The 15,074-nt window shown below is 47.5% G+C and overlaps 7 protein-coding genes across 7 annotated transcripts; 4 read left to right on the top strand and 3 right to left on the bottom strand.

Moving 5' to 3' along the window:
* Positions 1-306: 306 nt before the first annotated feature.
* On the top strand, positions 307-2,409 carry PEX2_094020 (SAE2 C-terminal domain-containing protein; the record flags this gene model as incomplete). The annotated part of the gene is made up of 1 exon (XM_016746672.1): positions 307-2,409. One exon carries the CDS (start codon positions 307-309, stop codon positions 2,407-2,409), a length of 2,103 nt encoding a protein of 700 aa, XP_016600388.1.
* A 263-nt stretch (positions 2,410-2,672) lies between these two features.
* Positions 2,673-4,006, top strand: PEX2_094010 (peroxisomal membrane protein PEX16; the record flags this gene model as incomplete). Its single annotated transcript, XM_016746671.1, has 4 exons — positions 2,673-2,826; positions 2,889-2,924; positions 2,978-3,818; positions 3,883-4,006. The coding sequence occupies 4 exons, from the start codon at positions 2,673-2,675 to the stop codon at positions 4,004-4,006; spliced, it is 1,155 nt and encodes a 384-aa protein (XP_016600387.1).
* A 176-nt stretch (positions 4,007-4,182) lies between these two features.
* On the bottom strand, positions 4,183-5,214 carry PEX2_094000 (ribonuclease H2 catalytic subunit RNH201; the record flags this gene model as incomplete). Its single annotated transcript, XM_016746670.1, has 1 exon — positions 4,183-5,214. The coding sequence occupies one exon, from the start codon at positions 5,212-5,214 to the stop codon at positions 4,183-4,185; it is 1,032 nt and encodes a 343-aa protein (XP_016600386.1).
* A 279-nt stretch (positions 5,215-5,493) lies between these two features.
* PEX2_093990 (Cupin domain protein) lies at positions 5,494-7,611 on the top strand (the record flags this gene model as incomplete). Its single annotated transcript, XM_016746669.1, has 5 exons — positions 5,494-5,555; positions 5,619-5,782; positions 5,845-7,014; positions 7,071-7,319; positions 7,385-7,611. 5 exons carry the CDS (start codon positions 5,494-5,496, stop codon positions 7,609-7,611), a joined length of 1,872 nt encoding a protein of 623 aa, XP_016600385.1.
* A 330-nt stretch (positions 7,612-7,941) lies between these two features.
* Positions 7,942-8,977, bottom strand: PEX2_093980 (TBCB family protein; the record flags this gene model as incomplete). Its single annotated transcript, XM_016746668.1, has 3 exons — positions 7,942-8,282; positions 8,354-8,573; positions 8,702-8,977. The coding sequence occupies 3 exons, from the start codon at positions 8,975-8,977 to the stop codon at positions 7,942-7,944; spliced, it is 837 nt and encodes a 278-aa protein (XP_016600384.1).
* A 1,235-nt stretch (positions 8,978-10,212) lies between these two features.
* On the top strand, positions 10,213-11,092 carry PEX2_093970 (tRNA (carboxymethyluridine(34)-5-O)-methyltransferase; the record flags this gene model as incomplete). The annotated part of the gene is made up of 3 exons (XM_016746667.1): positions 10,213-10,308; positions 10,369-10,493; positions 10,624-11,092. The coding sequence occupies 3 exons, from the start codon at positions 10,213-10,215 to the stop codon at positions 11,090-11,092; spliced, it is 690 nt and encodes a 229-aa protein (XP_016600383.1).
* Positions 11,093-11,383: 291 nt separating this feature from the next.
* Positions 11,384-12,331, bottom strand: PEX2_093960 (MYB DNA-binding domain protein; the record flags this gene model as incomplete). Its single annotated transcript, XM_016746666.1, has 2 exons — positions 11,384-11,798; positions 11,871-12,331. 2 exons carry the CDS (start codon positions 12,329-12,331, stop codon positions 11,384-11,386), a joined length of 876 nt encoding a protein of 291 aa, XP_016600382.1.
* Positions 12,332-15,074: the final 2,743 nt, after the last annotated feature.

The following is a 15,074-nucleotide window of genomic DNA, read 5'->3' as shown; positions in this document are numbered from 1 at the left end:
TACCGTTTGGACATACTGTCTCAGGCTAAAATAAACTTGTGAGGAGACTAGGAAAATGAATCATAGAAATCATTCCGCATGCTTTGAGGGACACATTGGTTGAAAGTGGAGGATCAATTGCAGGTGGAGTCGGCCCCGAGCCACCGAATCTTATCAGTACGTGATAAGCTCACGTGTGCCCATTTGGCCTCGACGCGTCGTCGCGTTTATATCGCTTTGCCCGACAGAGCGTCTACAGCTGGTTTTCTTTTTCCTCTCTCTCACGATTCATATCACTTCACTCAATGGTACACTAGAAACTGCACAATGGAAGTTGTCAAGGAGCTCCATGCTGCTGTGGCAAATGCCTGCGAGGCCTCCTTCGACAATGCCTATAAACACATGAAATCCCATATTGATGCACACGCCAAAGAGGCAGAAATTAAAGAATCATTGGCCAGCCAAGCCCAGCGACGATTAGAGATCAGAATCCGAGAACTTGAGCATGATATCACGGTACTCCGGAGTGAGCTGCAACAATATGAAGTTGATCCACGGGATCTTGAACTTCCCGGGGAATATGCCAATCTAGAGACCGAATTTGACCCAAAGAACCTGTGGGGGGATGGCCTGGATGATGATGATCACACTGTTCGGAAGTCTCGGAAAAGAGTTGAGGCCAGATACACCGCGCTTTATACGAATTTACAGACCTTCATCCAAACTTGGAGTGGTCTCAAATCTCGAGTGTTGCAGCATAAAAAGAAGTTACGGCGATGGGATCAGCAATTAAAGCGTGGAGAATTCTCGCTTGTTCTCAATGGTCAACCCGTCACATTCCGCAGAGTGGAAAGTCCCACCCCCGAGGATGTCGACGGAAAACACTCGGAGGCGCAAGGCTTTTCGAAGAAACGTCCAAGAGAGGAGTGTACAGATCTTCCTGCCAAGGCCATCAGGTTGTCACAACGAAGGTCCTATGCAGATGATGTGCATGCAGATATAAGAGTTGAAGATGATAACCAAAGAGTAATTCACGGCTTAACATCAAAGCTGGCCTCCACTCAGTGTAACTCTCCTAGACCCGATATGGAACCCTCGGAATCTTCTGATACACTATGTCTCATATCCAATGTCCCCCGGCAGCAGCCTCCGCAGAGGCCCTCCCCAACACTTCCCGGCAGGCATCTCGTGCATACCCAGCCGGCGGCCATGAGCTCAGGGCGCTCTACAGTTGTCAAAAATGAAATCTTGTCCTCGAGTCCAACCCGAATCGGTTCAGTGCGCAACAGTGAACAGCCGTTTGTAAGCACGCAAGATCTTGATGAGATAGGAGACACGATACGCACACCAATCAAACGGAAAGCCTACAGGGATGTCAATATTGCAGGCGCTTGGAATTCAGAGAACAGTACAAATAACGCAAATTACTCAAAGCGAATTTCACTAGGCCAGCAAACATCTCAACAGTCATCTATACTTCAACCAGTTGACGGCAACACACGCAGGGCCACATTCTCTGCACAGGGGTGTTCCACGAAACGCCTTCAAGATCTGGAGCAACGCGCAATACCGGCTCTGGCGGAAGATGGTGATGGTGATGGTGATGGTGATGGTGATGGTGATGGTGATGGTGATGGTGATGCGACATCTTTGCGGATGTCTTCGAAGATAGGCCCCGGTGTCAATGTTGGACCGTCGGAAGCAAAGACAAATGGTGGGTTTGCACAGAGACGTCTGGAAAATCTTCTAGAACGATCGGTACCATCCAAATCACCGCTTCATTTATTGAGCAAAGTCTTCGACCCGGACTCAACAAGGGCGAACTATACACCGCACAGTGATCAAACAACACCCAAGGCGTCGAGTCAAATGGCTCCAGATATAGACCCTGATGATGAACCATTCAGGGCAAGACCTCTTCGTCGTCTTGGGTTGGGACATTTCAAAATAAATCCGGCTAGAAATCAAGGGCTTGATTACGCATATGATGCAGTTGTCCGAAAGAAGGATGACCGCAAATGCATATCAGGTTGTACTCGCCCAGGATGTTGTGGGGATCGTTTCCGGGCCATGGCCCGCCTTGGGGGCCTCCCCGGTAAATCTGGAGCAGAGCAAGAGGAAGAAGACCAGGCAATTCTACAAGAGTTTGTGGGAGAAGATACACAATTGCTTCGAAACATGAGCGGCAAAGAGCGTGAAAATCTCCTGGTGGAAGCGAGAGCCAGGGCCCTGGCCAACCAATATGGACGACATCGGCATACTCACCAGCGGGCTCAATCCCCTCCTGGCTTCTGGCGGACTGATATGCCAGACACACAAGAGGTGGAAGAAGACCTTGAAGCTGCGAAGAGGTTGGAGCGTGAGAAAGTGGAAGAGCGATATCGAGAGGCTATGCGCCCTGGGGGGTTATGGACATGGGCGGATGAATAAGACAAACATATTTCTACCTAGGTGTGACTATGACTGGAAACACATCATACAAGATATCTAAAACCATCGGTTCATTTGCAATGCATAGATTTTCTAAGTATCGAAGTAGAACATATATAAGTATGAAAAGACCAAAAGCATCAACCTCGGCCCAAGGCATCTTGGCAGACGCGGGACCACGTGCCCTGTAACCTCCCGAGGTCACCCTCCCCCGGATCTCATCTCCTCCGTCACAGCTATCTCATCATGCTTGTAGCATAAAGATGGAAACCGTCCGCAATATTCAGAATCCAATACCCCCGGTGCTCTTGCAACCATCCAAATGGCTTTCTATCTATGAAGACTTCGTGACCAAGAATGCTAGCTCGGTTGGTCAAGTCGAGTCAGCGCTGAGATCTTTGACTTATATCATCCCAGGTGAGTTCTCATTCGGTTTGATCATGCAGGTGTTGAAGAATCTAACAATTGTCTTCTATCAGGGCGATACCGCGAATCAGAGATACCCTCAGAATGTGGTCAGTGTAACATTGTACTTGCCTTGGAGCGCGCCTGCTGATACCCCCTGCAGTACACTCCGGTGTCCAGTTGTTATCGTTATACCATGATTCTCTTGTTTCGCGGGTTGTTGATCGGCTTCCATCGACTGTCCCCCGGCCTCCGCCCACTCCCCACTCCCGATATACCAAGTACTGGACCTCTCGCTCTTCGCTGTATCGCCAGGTAGCGCTTGCGCTACAGATGCTCCAGTATACCGAGCTTCTCTGGGAGATGGCGGCGCGGCGGCGCGGCCAGAAAACCCGTTGGCGCGTGGTTATATTCATTGAATTCGCAAAGGCAGTCTGCCGCTTGCTTCTTCTGCGGTTGACCAACTCCAGACCGCTCGTCAGTCCCCCACTTCCAGAGCGCGAGGTAGATCCAAGGACGACAGAAGAAGAGGAACCTCAGACTGACTGGAACGGAATGGACACTCCAGTCAGCGAGCGGTCTTCAGATTTAAGTTGGACGATGCCTCGCACGGGACTTTCCCTTCCGTCTCTCCCCGACGTAAACGATGTGTCGAACTATCTCATCTCCAAAGTGCTTACAGCAGATGATATTAAACCACCGAAGGCACTCCTTCACCGGGCGACGGGACAAGGACAACTGGCTGAAGTGCTATACATCCTTCGGCCTGTTGTCTACGCAATGGCGATGCAAAAGTGGAGTGGTGATAGGCGAAGCTGGCGGCCATGGCTTATTGGATTTGGGATGGAGTATGGCTGCCGCCAACTCGCAAAGCGGGACTTCCGTGAACGGGTCGCTGGTGGTCTTCGAGGTCTTACAGGGCTTGAGCGAGAGGAACTGAAGAAGCGTGGATGGTCAATGGGCTGGTGGATGATGCGAGGCGCATTTTATGAAAACATCACCAAGTAAGAACCCCGACTCTGTTCTCCCTCTCTGGGTTCCCTTTTGAATACTGACATTGTGAAATAGGTCGTGGCTACACAGTTTAACTGGAAAGATGAAAGGCAAGCCATTGTTGGACTTGGTGGGCAGTGTTGTGGAGGACTATGAATACCTTTGGGACAACTTCTACTTCTCGACCGCTACACTGTGAATTTCCACAGATCTATTTCACCCATGATACCCATTATTTCTATGTACGAGTCTTTTTATGCTATTCCTTCTTTCGTTTCTTCTCACTCTTGCTGTGCTTCATCAAGTAAGAGCAAGGGGTATCATTAATGTTTTATTAAGTTTCATGTCTAATCACATCACACGGAGCATTCGCATTTAGAGGACCTCAGTTTTTCTGTGGCCATACCAATCCCGTAATCCAACCTTGCCTGTGCTTTTCCCGGGGGCTGAGGATAGTAAGAACTCATCCAGCCGAGGTGCCCCTTCCTCCTCCTCGTCGGGCCAGTCGACTCGAGCTCCCCCTTTCATTTCAAGCATCTCCTTCGCAGTGCCCCAGCTGAATCGACACTCATTGCCCCATCCAAACACAGGGTCCATGTTGCGTCGAAGCCAGCCGACGCACTTGGAGTCCGAGGGATAGCCACTTCCCCAAGTTTCGGGGGTTGGGCGAAGTGACTGCTCAGCTCGAAGCACGGCCTCATACATCACTTCCAGTGCAACATCTCGTGTCACCTTGGCTGCCACACTGGCGGCGCTAACACAGGGATACAAGGAATCGGCCTTCTTTGCCACTGTGATTTTGAGAGATGGAAAGATTCGCTCCAATTTTTGCTGGTATGTAGCGGGGTTCCCAATCGTATCAATGTATACCTCTCGCACATCCACCCCACGGTCTTCAACCACCCCTCGAATGATCTCTACCGTGGCATCCATGGCCTGGGCATTCAGATTGTATACTGCGGTGGGTGATCTCATCATGCCAGAAGAGATGTCGCGCGCCGAAAGTACTTTGACCGCATATCCGCAGGACTCGAACAACGTATCTCCCGGTGTATTCAATAGACGCATCAAGTTCGCTCGCACGGCGGGTGTAAGCACTTTGCTGTCGTCAAAGCTGTGTTTCTCGGTCAAAAGCGAGTGGTGAAGATCAAGAGGGAGATAGAAGGCACCGTAGACCATTGGCCCTAGGACTGGACCACGACCGGCTTCATCGACACCCAAGACACATGGTGTACTTTCAATTGTATCATGACTCGTGGGTGAGATCGCTTGGGGCGTGATTGCATTTGGGCATGGGGTGTAGTACGCATAGGACTCGCCGGAGAGAAGGGGGTTTGAAATCACACTAGGAGGAATAAAGGTGGACGATTCCTTGAGAGGATTGACAGTGGGAGTATTGTTTGTCATAATAGGCATATAGAAGATTGAAGAGTCCGTTAAGAAAAAGAGAAATAGAGAGAGACAGAAAGAAAGTCTTTGAAGCTATAAAGTACAATGCAAATGTAAAAGATCCCCCCGAGTGCACAACGCGTCGACCGTTCGGGATTAGCGGGGGCGCGTGTTGCTCTTCCCACCTAAATTCCGCATTCCTCCCCTCCATCTTGTCTCTCTCTCTCTTTTGACTGCTTTTCTTGAATCGCACCTTATCGTTTGATTACTATTCTAACCTGGTGCTCAACTCTCAATATGGCACGAGGGCCCGGAAAGGCCCGCGACTTCGACTACTCCAATGTGGGAACCAAGGGAAGGTAAGTCGATATGTCATGGTACAATTTCACTTGTACTAGGACTTATGTACTAAATACGTCTAGGCGCACTGGCATATCTCTGAAGGAAGGTCGACGCGACGAACATGGAATGGAAGAAGTAGACGGTCTCTTCTCATCTCCTGAAAAATCGCCTGTGGAGTTGAATGGGTTTGAAGACATGGAAAATGAGTCTTCAGTTGGATCCGAGGGCATGTCAATGGATGAAGGTGGGCTAATTTAGTGTCGCCCCATATCGCCGGCTCATTGCGTGCTGATGTGGATTCTATAGGCAATGCGCCAGATCCCATGGACTTCCTCAAGGGCACAAATGGCTCACGAGCCTCTTTTCTCCCCCCGCCTGCCGCGCGGTCGCCGATGAAGACTGGCCTCACTGGGTCTCCGCGGAGGACACCAGCGTTGCAATCAACCCCAGACCCGCAGGATATTGAGTCGTCTAGTCCGTCCGATGGCAAAGGTTTCGCGGGCGCGCAGGGAGAATCGCGTCAAGACCCATCTCCTCTTTCCACTCGCTCGGTTAATGTGGGACGTTCTAGCCAGAGGAATGGCACACGGCAAAAATCTACGACAAAAGCACAGCTAGCAGCAGAATTTGAGCCCGCAGTCATACACGACTTTTCCGACTTTTCCGACGGGGACGGGGACGAGAATGCATTTGCCGCAGTACAACAAAATTTCCGTGACAGTCTGGATGTTGATTCTGATTCAGCCGCTGCAGAGGAGCTACCTGATTCTCCCGGGCAAGATCAACACGATCATGACGACAATTCATCTACGGCTAACACGACTCCACCTCGGGAAGAACCCGTTGTGGCCTCTAAGTCAACAAAAAAGGCCGCACCAAAGACCGCCAATACAGACAAGAATCAAGTGAAGCCCGCTGCGTCGCGCGGACGTCCAAAGTCTCAGCGCCGTAACGTCGAAGAAGATGCCGACCCCAGACCAACCAAGAAGCGGAATACCGCCAAAGCATCTCCACTGGTGCGTGAACCTTTGGAACCGGAATTGGGTCGAGTAGTTGAGAATTACGCCAACCGCACAGGCCCTTTGAAAGGCCGAAGTTTATATATCCTCAAACGTGAAAACCCCACCGACAACAGCGCAACCCATACTCGATCTGGGCGGGTTTCGGTCCGACCACTTGCATATTGGCGCAATGAACGATGCGTCTTTGGTGACGGAGAGGCAGCCGAGGGACACCGATATCCTCTTTCGACCATCAAAGAGGTCATTCGCACCGAGGAGCAAGAGCCTGAAAAGAAGAAAAAGAAGGGGAAACGCTCAACATCCCACAAGTCCAAGTCCAAGAAACAAAAGGATGACTCTTCAGATGAAGATGAGGATGTTGATCTCTGGGAGAAAGAAGGCGGTGTGCTTCATGGCTACACCCTCAAATGGGATGGGAAAACACAGACCAGTTCGAAGGAAGAGGAAGTCCTAGGTATAGCCTCCAACCCCTATATAGTTGATTCCTTTGCTAAGTCTATCTTGATACAGACATTGCATATGCTCCCTCTGGGATCGAAACCAGGGAAGTCAAAGACTCAACATTCCGATTTGCGAAGCTGCTTAGCTCGTCGTTCATCGGGTCTGGAGTTGTAGAGCTCCCACCTGATGGAGTCAAGAAACCTAAGAACTCGAAGAAAATGCACATGGTCTTTTATGTCTGTCACGGGCGTGTTCAGGTGGATATTTCAGGTGTCCAGTTTAGTGCCGGAAAGGGTTGTGTTTTCCAAGTTCCTCGTGGTGAGTCTCATTTCCCCTGGCTTCTTGATTCGTATCAGTGAATTGACCCCGGGATCCCTTGCTAGGTAACTATTATAGCTTTGCAAACACCCATCAAAAAGAGGCTCGACTTTTCTTCACGCAAGGCTGTGTCCCCGATGAGAACGAGAATGAAGACGACACACCGCAGATGTCTCAGGATGCCGGCCCTGAGAGCGAATTTGAAGCCGACACTCCCACCGCTCCTGTTCCTATGCCTGCCAAGAAAGCCAAGGGTCGTCCCAAGGGCAAGCAGAAGAAGACAGGCAAATGATCACTTTCATTGGGTCTACCCTCCACCCCTGTTCTCATGTTTGTAGGCATTGAAAACGCGCCATGATACCTCCCTTCTACGTGGATACCCTGAAATTTCATTCTATGGGCGTCTAAATGTCTTTTATTGTTATTCGTTCTTCAGCGACTTGTTTTCATACGATTACCAGGGAATTTGGCGTTTTTCTTTTTCTGCCCTCTCCAGTTAATTATGCAGTATCTATTGGTGATAATTGGTGAAGGGAAGAGCAACTGAGAGAAGCTGGGAATCAGAACCTCATCTATTCAAAAAGATCGAAATGTATTCATTCAAAGTATACACCCAGGAGTATCAAATCTCTTCCATTAGGTCATCTAGGTCGTCGTCTAGACCCAAGGGGGGGAACTCTCCGACCTCGACCTTCTCGGGCTTCACAAAGACGCCCCTGTTGCCTAAGCACTCGAAGTAGCGTTGTCCACCCACACTACCATCGTTCTTCCCCATCGGCTCGTCAAGCTCGATTCCGACCCAGATTGGCTGGAGATCTACCGGAAGTTCTGCATCCTGTTGCAGCTCTCGACCTGGACCAGTAATAGGAATGGTCGGAACAGGTCCAACGAAGCGGATCGTGCCGCGTCGAATATGCGGCGGAGATGAAGGCAGAACGATAGCTCGTTTAGCGACAGTGATTCCTGCGGAGATGTCATTAGACCAATGAATAAGAGAAATCGCATTGACACTTGAGATGTTTGTTTCAACGAACCTCTCGTTTGAACCTCGTTCTGGTCTTTCTCAACTTGATGGTGCAGAGCATCTTCGGGAGATAGAGCGTTAGGATCAAACCGGCCTAGCTTCTGGTTCTTCTTCCAGGCCAATACAGAGTCCGAACGGGCCTCGTATGTCTCGGTTGGCAGCACATATTTCTCGACCGATGACAAGTCGGTGAAGTTAGCCCGCATAGTTTGTGGGCGGCTGTCATTGACCTGTTGAGGATACAGATCATTATATATTCAGAATTCATAACATGAATCTCTAATGAAAAGAAATTGAAAAAAAAAAAAAAAAAAAAAAAAAAGGATTTAGCAAAACATAGAAAGAAAAAAGAACCAACCTCAATCTCCGACCCCTTCACCAAACCCCAATCCCCTATCAAGCGGTCATCCCCATCGGCCCATTGGTCAGGTCGACCGGGGACTTTCACCCGCAGGCGCTGGCATCCTGGTGGGATTCCCGTCATAGTCTCCAGCTTTGCCTTAACCTGCATCACCGTCCAGGTTGGGGTGATACGGCGTTCAGTCAGGAATCGAGGCTCCAAATTCCCGGACTTGGCTAAAGCCGCGTTGGTGATGATGACGGAGATATCCATCGGGGTAGGCTGGAACGCCATCTTGTCTCTGTGTCACTTGATTTGACTTTTTGTGTTTCTAGAAAGACGTGTTAGAGTGGGCTGTGAATCAATCAATGCAAATTCTTGATGGTATGGAGATATTCAAAGGGAAAGAAATCGAAATCGGACAGTTAGATTAAAGATTCCGTAATCCCTTCTGAGTAATAAACAAAAAGATGGACTATGTATTCGGCAACATTGCATGCTGGTTGCCAATATCAAATCCCCCTGAGGGGCTCTCACAAGAAGCTGGCACTTGCCAGGGAAAATTTGTGGCAGTTGATATCATAAACACAGCCCTATTCTAAACACAAAAAGACAATCCTTGAACGGGGTAGATAGTACTTACAATTGATCTTGTGCTCCCCTGTGGTTGACAGGAAAAGGAATATCGTCCAATCTCGACGAAGCGATTATTAGTAAGCGGTCTCCCGTCAGGAACAGGCACCGCTTGATGCCACACGCAGTTGAGAATGGAATTAGCAAATGATATATGAGCTTGATGGAGGACAAGGCAAAGCTAATGGAAACCCCTGTTTAGTGTCATATAGATAAACAATTGCCTGAACGGGATGTTAAAGTAGGAGGTCGAAGTAAGTCAGGGTTCTATAAGAGATTGATATACAAAACGAGTCATAAGCTTATTAACTGGGCATGGTTGATGGAGGTTGTTTACTTACAATATAATATATATATATATATATATATACAGTCAAATTATAAATATGCGTATGTAATTGGAATTCCCCTTGGGATACTGGGAAATTTCTATTTACTACGTGGGTTATCGCATGTCAGAAGTACATGGCTAGTTATTTTCATGGAACAATTCAATTCTAGCCCTTTCATCAAACCCAATCCCATCGGTATCTATAGGCTATATACTCTAACACGTTGTGTACGACATATTATATATACTACGCCATAGTAACTTGCATTATCATAGGAACAGCGTTCATACTTCCAAGACTAATGATCGTTTTTTTAATGACTCTACAGCACTTGATGATTTTGTCTCCCAAAGAAAAAAGAAAATAGACAATACAGTCAAACTCGACATCATTCAAGCTTTATACCTTATGTCTTCTGTAGTTCTACATCTATCAATTCAACACGAATATCCATAGATGATGTAGATATTATGCCCCGTTACAAATCGCGAGCCACGTGATATCCATTTTCGCTTGACTTTTCAACTCTTCAACAACTCCCACCTTATCCACGACGAGAGCATCATGGCGTCCCAACAGCCAGGCGAAGCGTATGAACAGCAAAATGTCCATGAGGTGTACCAAGAGATTGCTCAACACTTTTCCGCCACCCGTTACAAGGTGTGTTATAAGCGACTACCACCTCGAAACCCCGCGGGTTCCAACTAACCACTTTTCCAGCCATGGCCTATAGTCGAGCGATTCCTCACAAGCCTAGTACCAGGGGCAGTGGGTCTAGATGTAGGGTGTGGTAATGGCAAAAACTTGATGGTCAATCGAGATGTTTTTATCATTGCTTCAGATAGGTATGTTTTTGATATGAATTATTGAATTTTTGGTTTTTGGATTTTCTATAGGCTGGTTTATTTCCTTGGGATACCATTCTGTCCATCCATCGTATCCCTTTTAACTTGGTCTGGGCTGACCCTATGGCAGATCTGAAAACCTGGCTCGGATTGCTCTGCAGCACCAGCCACATTCGACCGTGGTGGCCGATATCCTTGACCTCCCACACCGGAATGCAACCTTTGACTTTGCGATCTCAATCGCGGTAGTGCACCATCTCTCCACTCCGGCGCGGCGAGTCCAAGCTGTAGCCGAGATTCTGCGAACTGTGAAGCATGGTTCAGAGACGCAAGAGGGTGGGAAGATCCTGATCTACGCCTGGGCCCTCGAGCAAAAGAACAGCCGTCGAGGTTGGGACAAGGGCGATGAGCAAGATCGAATGGTTCCTTGGGTTCGTAAGGGTGATCAACCCCAGACTTTCCATCGCTACTACCACCTGTACGCGGAAGGCGAGCTCGAGCGTGACATCGACAATGCTGGCGGTCGTGTGCTAGAATCCGGGTATGAGAAAGATAACTGGTGGGCGATCGCAACCCCCAAAACGGCTCATGACGTTTGAGAATGTGGTATGCGCTCCGAGAGCCAGCCTCGGAGTCATAAGAAAAACACATCAATTCGCACTTGCTGGTCCCGCCAAAATTTCCGCAAACAAAGGAAAAGAACGCAACCAACACCGAGGGGTAGAAATCATCTATACGATTCACTGTCCCCACAAATCACGATATACCTCCAACCGGCGCTATGCAATTCGTAACAGAAAACCACAAATGGAAAAAAAAACTCAAAGAAAAAAACAAAGAGGGGGAAAACTCAAGGAAAGACGTGTAGGCGTCATCTTCGTCATCTCATCCTAGGGCATGGTCCGAGGGGGCATGCCAGGGTGAGGGCCCATGAGACCTGGTGGGGGGATCCCCATCTCTGGCGGTCGTCCAATTCCATAGAACTCTCTCGGGGGAGGTGGAGCGGGTGCGTATGCAGGAACGCCTGCGGTGAGCTCCTCGAGGGAGGGAAGTTGAGGTGGAAGGCCTGGCAGATGTCCTGGGATTGCGCGTGAGGACGATCCCTTTCTCGGTCGGGATAGAGAGGTGCTGGCGCGGCGTGTTCTGGTGGTTGGGGGATCGATGGCGGCACTGGAGAGAGAGAATGGTACTACGCCTGCGCGCCGAGCCATCTCTTGCTCTCCTAGCTGCCAGTGCATGGCCTCTGCTGCGCGCCATGGGATAGCCATCTCCTCCGCTACCTTGGACCACATTTCGGCTTTGAACCTATCAAATGAATGTGAGATTAGTGGATCTGTTTCCTTTCCGAGTTGCCATCTCTTCCCCGCCAGAACCTACCTCTCATATAAACGGGCTAGTTTGTTTTTCTTATCTTCATCCCATTCACTTCGGCGTTCCAGGTAATTCTGATAATGAAGACGGCAACTGATGGCACTGCGGCCGGGGAGTCGTTTGCTGATATCCTCCCACTTCATGCCACTGCCACGCAGTTCAATTATCAAGGCGTCCTCATCTGGTGACCACTTGGACTGTTTCTTTGCTGGAGATTCGGAGGTGTGCGAGGGTTGTAGGCGCTTGGCAGCACCCGACGGGCCGGTCTTGGTCATGGGTGGCATGGCCATGGCAGCCGGGCCCGGCATCGTCATCATGGGACCCAAGCCCAGTGGTGGCCCTATCGTTCTGGGCGGGTACCCGGTGTTCATACCGGGGGCGGTTTCTTCCTCATCTTGGGGCTTGAGTAGCAGTGAGATATCCACTTTGACAGGAGGCAATATAGGCCGATTTTGTAACGCAATCATATGCGCGGATGAGCACCAGTGAATATAATAGAAAACAAAGCAGCAGGGAGATCCCCAACTGGCAGGGGGAAGAGGCAAAAAAAAAAGAGAAGGAAGGGAAAAGACGGAAGGTTCTCGTGATCCCAAGTCTTGTCCCAAATATGACGACAGAACGATCAAACGTCCCAATCTTCAAACTCTTTTTTTTTGGAAATTGAATTGAATGGAAATCTCCAAGATATCAGAGAACAGAAATGAGGGGAAGGAAGTATGGAAGTATGGTTGGAAATGTGCTAATGAAGAAGTTAAGGATTGTAGAATTCATAAAGAAAAGGGAGAAGAAAAAAAGGACCATATGAAGCATCCAACTAGAAGGTGAAACGAATCCAGAAGTGACAGCTGATCTAAACCTATCTTGAAAAGAAGAGAGGAGAAAAAAAAGAAGAGTCTTAGACCGTTGGGGGGTGGACTATTAAGGGTAACGGCTGTTACAGAGTAAAAAATACTTAATACTTCAATATCCACTGGTTTTAATTAAAGATGCGGTCAGTTCCCCTGTCTAGTTTGATCTTCGTTATGTGTTTTTTTTTTCTTTTTTTTTCTTTTGGTTTGAGATCATTAGGTTATGTGTTTTTAGGTTGGGATTTAAGTACAAACGTTGTAGTTATAGAATGATATATATATAAGTATATAGATCTAGTATAAGAGTAGTACCCATTTTGAAGACCTTATACTCCGTAGACTATCGACTTTTGACTCCAAAGTATATAGGTAAAATGTTTGATATGACCTGCAGAGTTTCATACTAACCTAGAAAAGGAAGAGGGGCAACCTTCCATGGGAAGCAAACGGTACCATAGTACAGAGTACTGCCATAGTACTACGCATAGTATCTACCATAGTGTACCCAAGCATAGTGCCATACTAAATTATGTTAACTTGACTAATTCTACGGAGTACTAATTCTACTAATTAATCTTAATTATATTTTTTTTGGGGGGGGGCATTTAATTTATTAAATTCAAAATTCAAGAATAAAAAATAAATAAAACACATAAAACCAAATAAAACCAAATAATCAATAATAAAACATAACAAAATAAAATAAAATAAATAATAAAACCCGGGGACCCGCATCACCCTTTGGTTAAATGAGAACGGTCTTCTCCGGTCCAGAGCCCAGCCCGCAACTAAAAAAGTTCCAGATCGTTTAACGGCTTTTTATTTTTTGGTATTTTTATTTTTATTTTTTGAAAATATGTTGATACCCGCTTAAAGGTACTATAACTCCGTGCGGTTCACGGGGACTTACTAGGATATGTCAACCTTGGAACCAGTCGGGGATTTTTCTCTCATTATTCACTTCCAAGGTTTCTTCCCCCCCCTTGCTCTTTGCGGGGCTCTTCCGGGTTCCCAAAGTCTCGGGTGTCCATGTGTTCATTCTCTATAATCAATGTATACATTATTGTTGTATACTCCCTATAAAAGAATATAATATATATATAAATATATATAATATACATACGGAGTAAATATCCAAGATATATAAAGGGTTGTCTTCAAATTTGAATTCAAGATGCTGTAACGCATTTACTTTCTATTTCTTTTTCTTTTTCTTTTTCTCTTTTTTATATTTTACCAGTCCTGAATCCAGTCCTGAATCCAGTCCTGAAATTGGATTGGGCCCAGAATCCTATTATACCCCAATCTCCTCCAGATTTAAGATTGGGAGTAACTTGAGTAATTTGCTATATCCTCAAGACCTAGGCCAAGGTCTCAGAACTGTCTCTTGAACGACGGGGCACGCGTTCACGCATTTCCAAGATTTAAGGGACTGGTGGGTCATTTTAATATTTCCAAGGTTCCTAGTTAATAGCCCTGTCAATTTCCTTCAATTTCCACCAGTTCCACACTTTGACAGCCAATTTCCCGTACAAAGTACAATGCAATTCTACAGTGCACGTCATCCCCGACCCAGAAACCGGGCATGTGCCTAGGCCGAACACGAGTTCCTGACCTTCGTTGGATCCTTGGATTCTTTATATTATTTTTATATTTTTATATTATTCTGATATTCTTCTATATTTTATATTCTATCTTCTTTTATTATTCATTATAATTATATTTACCTAGGTAGATTGTATATTAACGATCCCTCGGTAGATATTAAATGAGTTTCCCTTTACCTTCCCGAAGATCAGCTTTCCTGAAACATGCGTTCAGTCAATGCACCGAGGATCAGCAAGCCCTCTTCTTATTCCTAAGCCTCGAATCTCGTCTATCAACTTTCTCATCAGGCAACGGAAAGGCAAAGGGGAAAAGAGAGAGTCGAACGTGTAAGTGGATCATGTACAACGTTCGCAAGGCGATCGTTGCCTCCCTTGGCTTCGTTCGGAGTCAGCACAGACATGACCCGTTCGGCAGCTACGGCTTTCGACCTTATGATCCGCTTGAGGTAACGGGGGCAATCCGTAGACCAATTCCCGGGTTATGTCCGAAGGAATGACAGGTAAGAATGGGGATATAAAAAGAGAGAATTCAGGTCCTGACTCGAGGCGGGAGTCAGAAAGATCTTAGGGAGTCAGACACGGGAAAGAAGAAGCCACAAGTGTGATGATACACGCAGGATGTCATCTAACCGTCCAGGGGGGGGGGAAGAAGACCAGGTCAACCAACCATGAAGAAATAACGGTGTGGAGTTTCGAGGAGGGGCAAACGTTGGATCATCACAACTATGACCTAAGTGGTAGCGAAGAGCTGGTGG

The sequence above is a fragment of the Penicillium expansum genome (genome assembly GCF_000769745.1).
Source record: "Penicillium expansum strain MD-8 chromosome Unknown contig313, whole genome shotgun sequence".
Classification (NCBI taxonomy): domain Eukaryota; kingdom Fungi; phylum Ascomycota; class Eurotiomycetes; order Eurotiales; family Aspergillaceae; genus Penicillium; species Penicillium expansum.
Note: the sequence above shows the minus strand (reverse complement) of the source record. Positions and strands in the feature narration are given on the sequence as shown.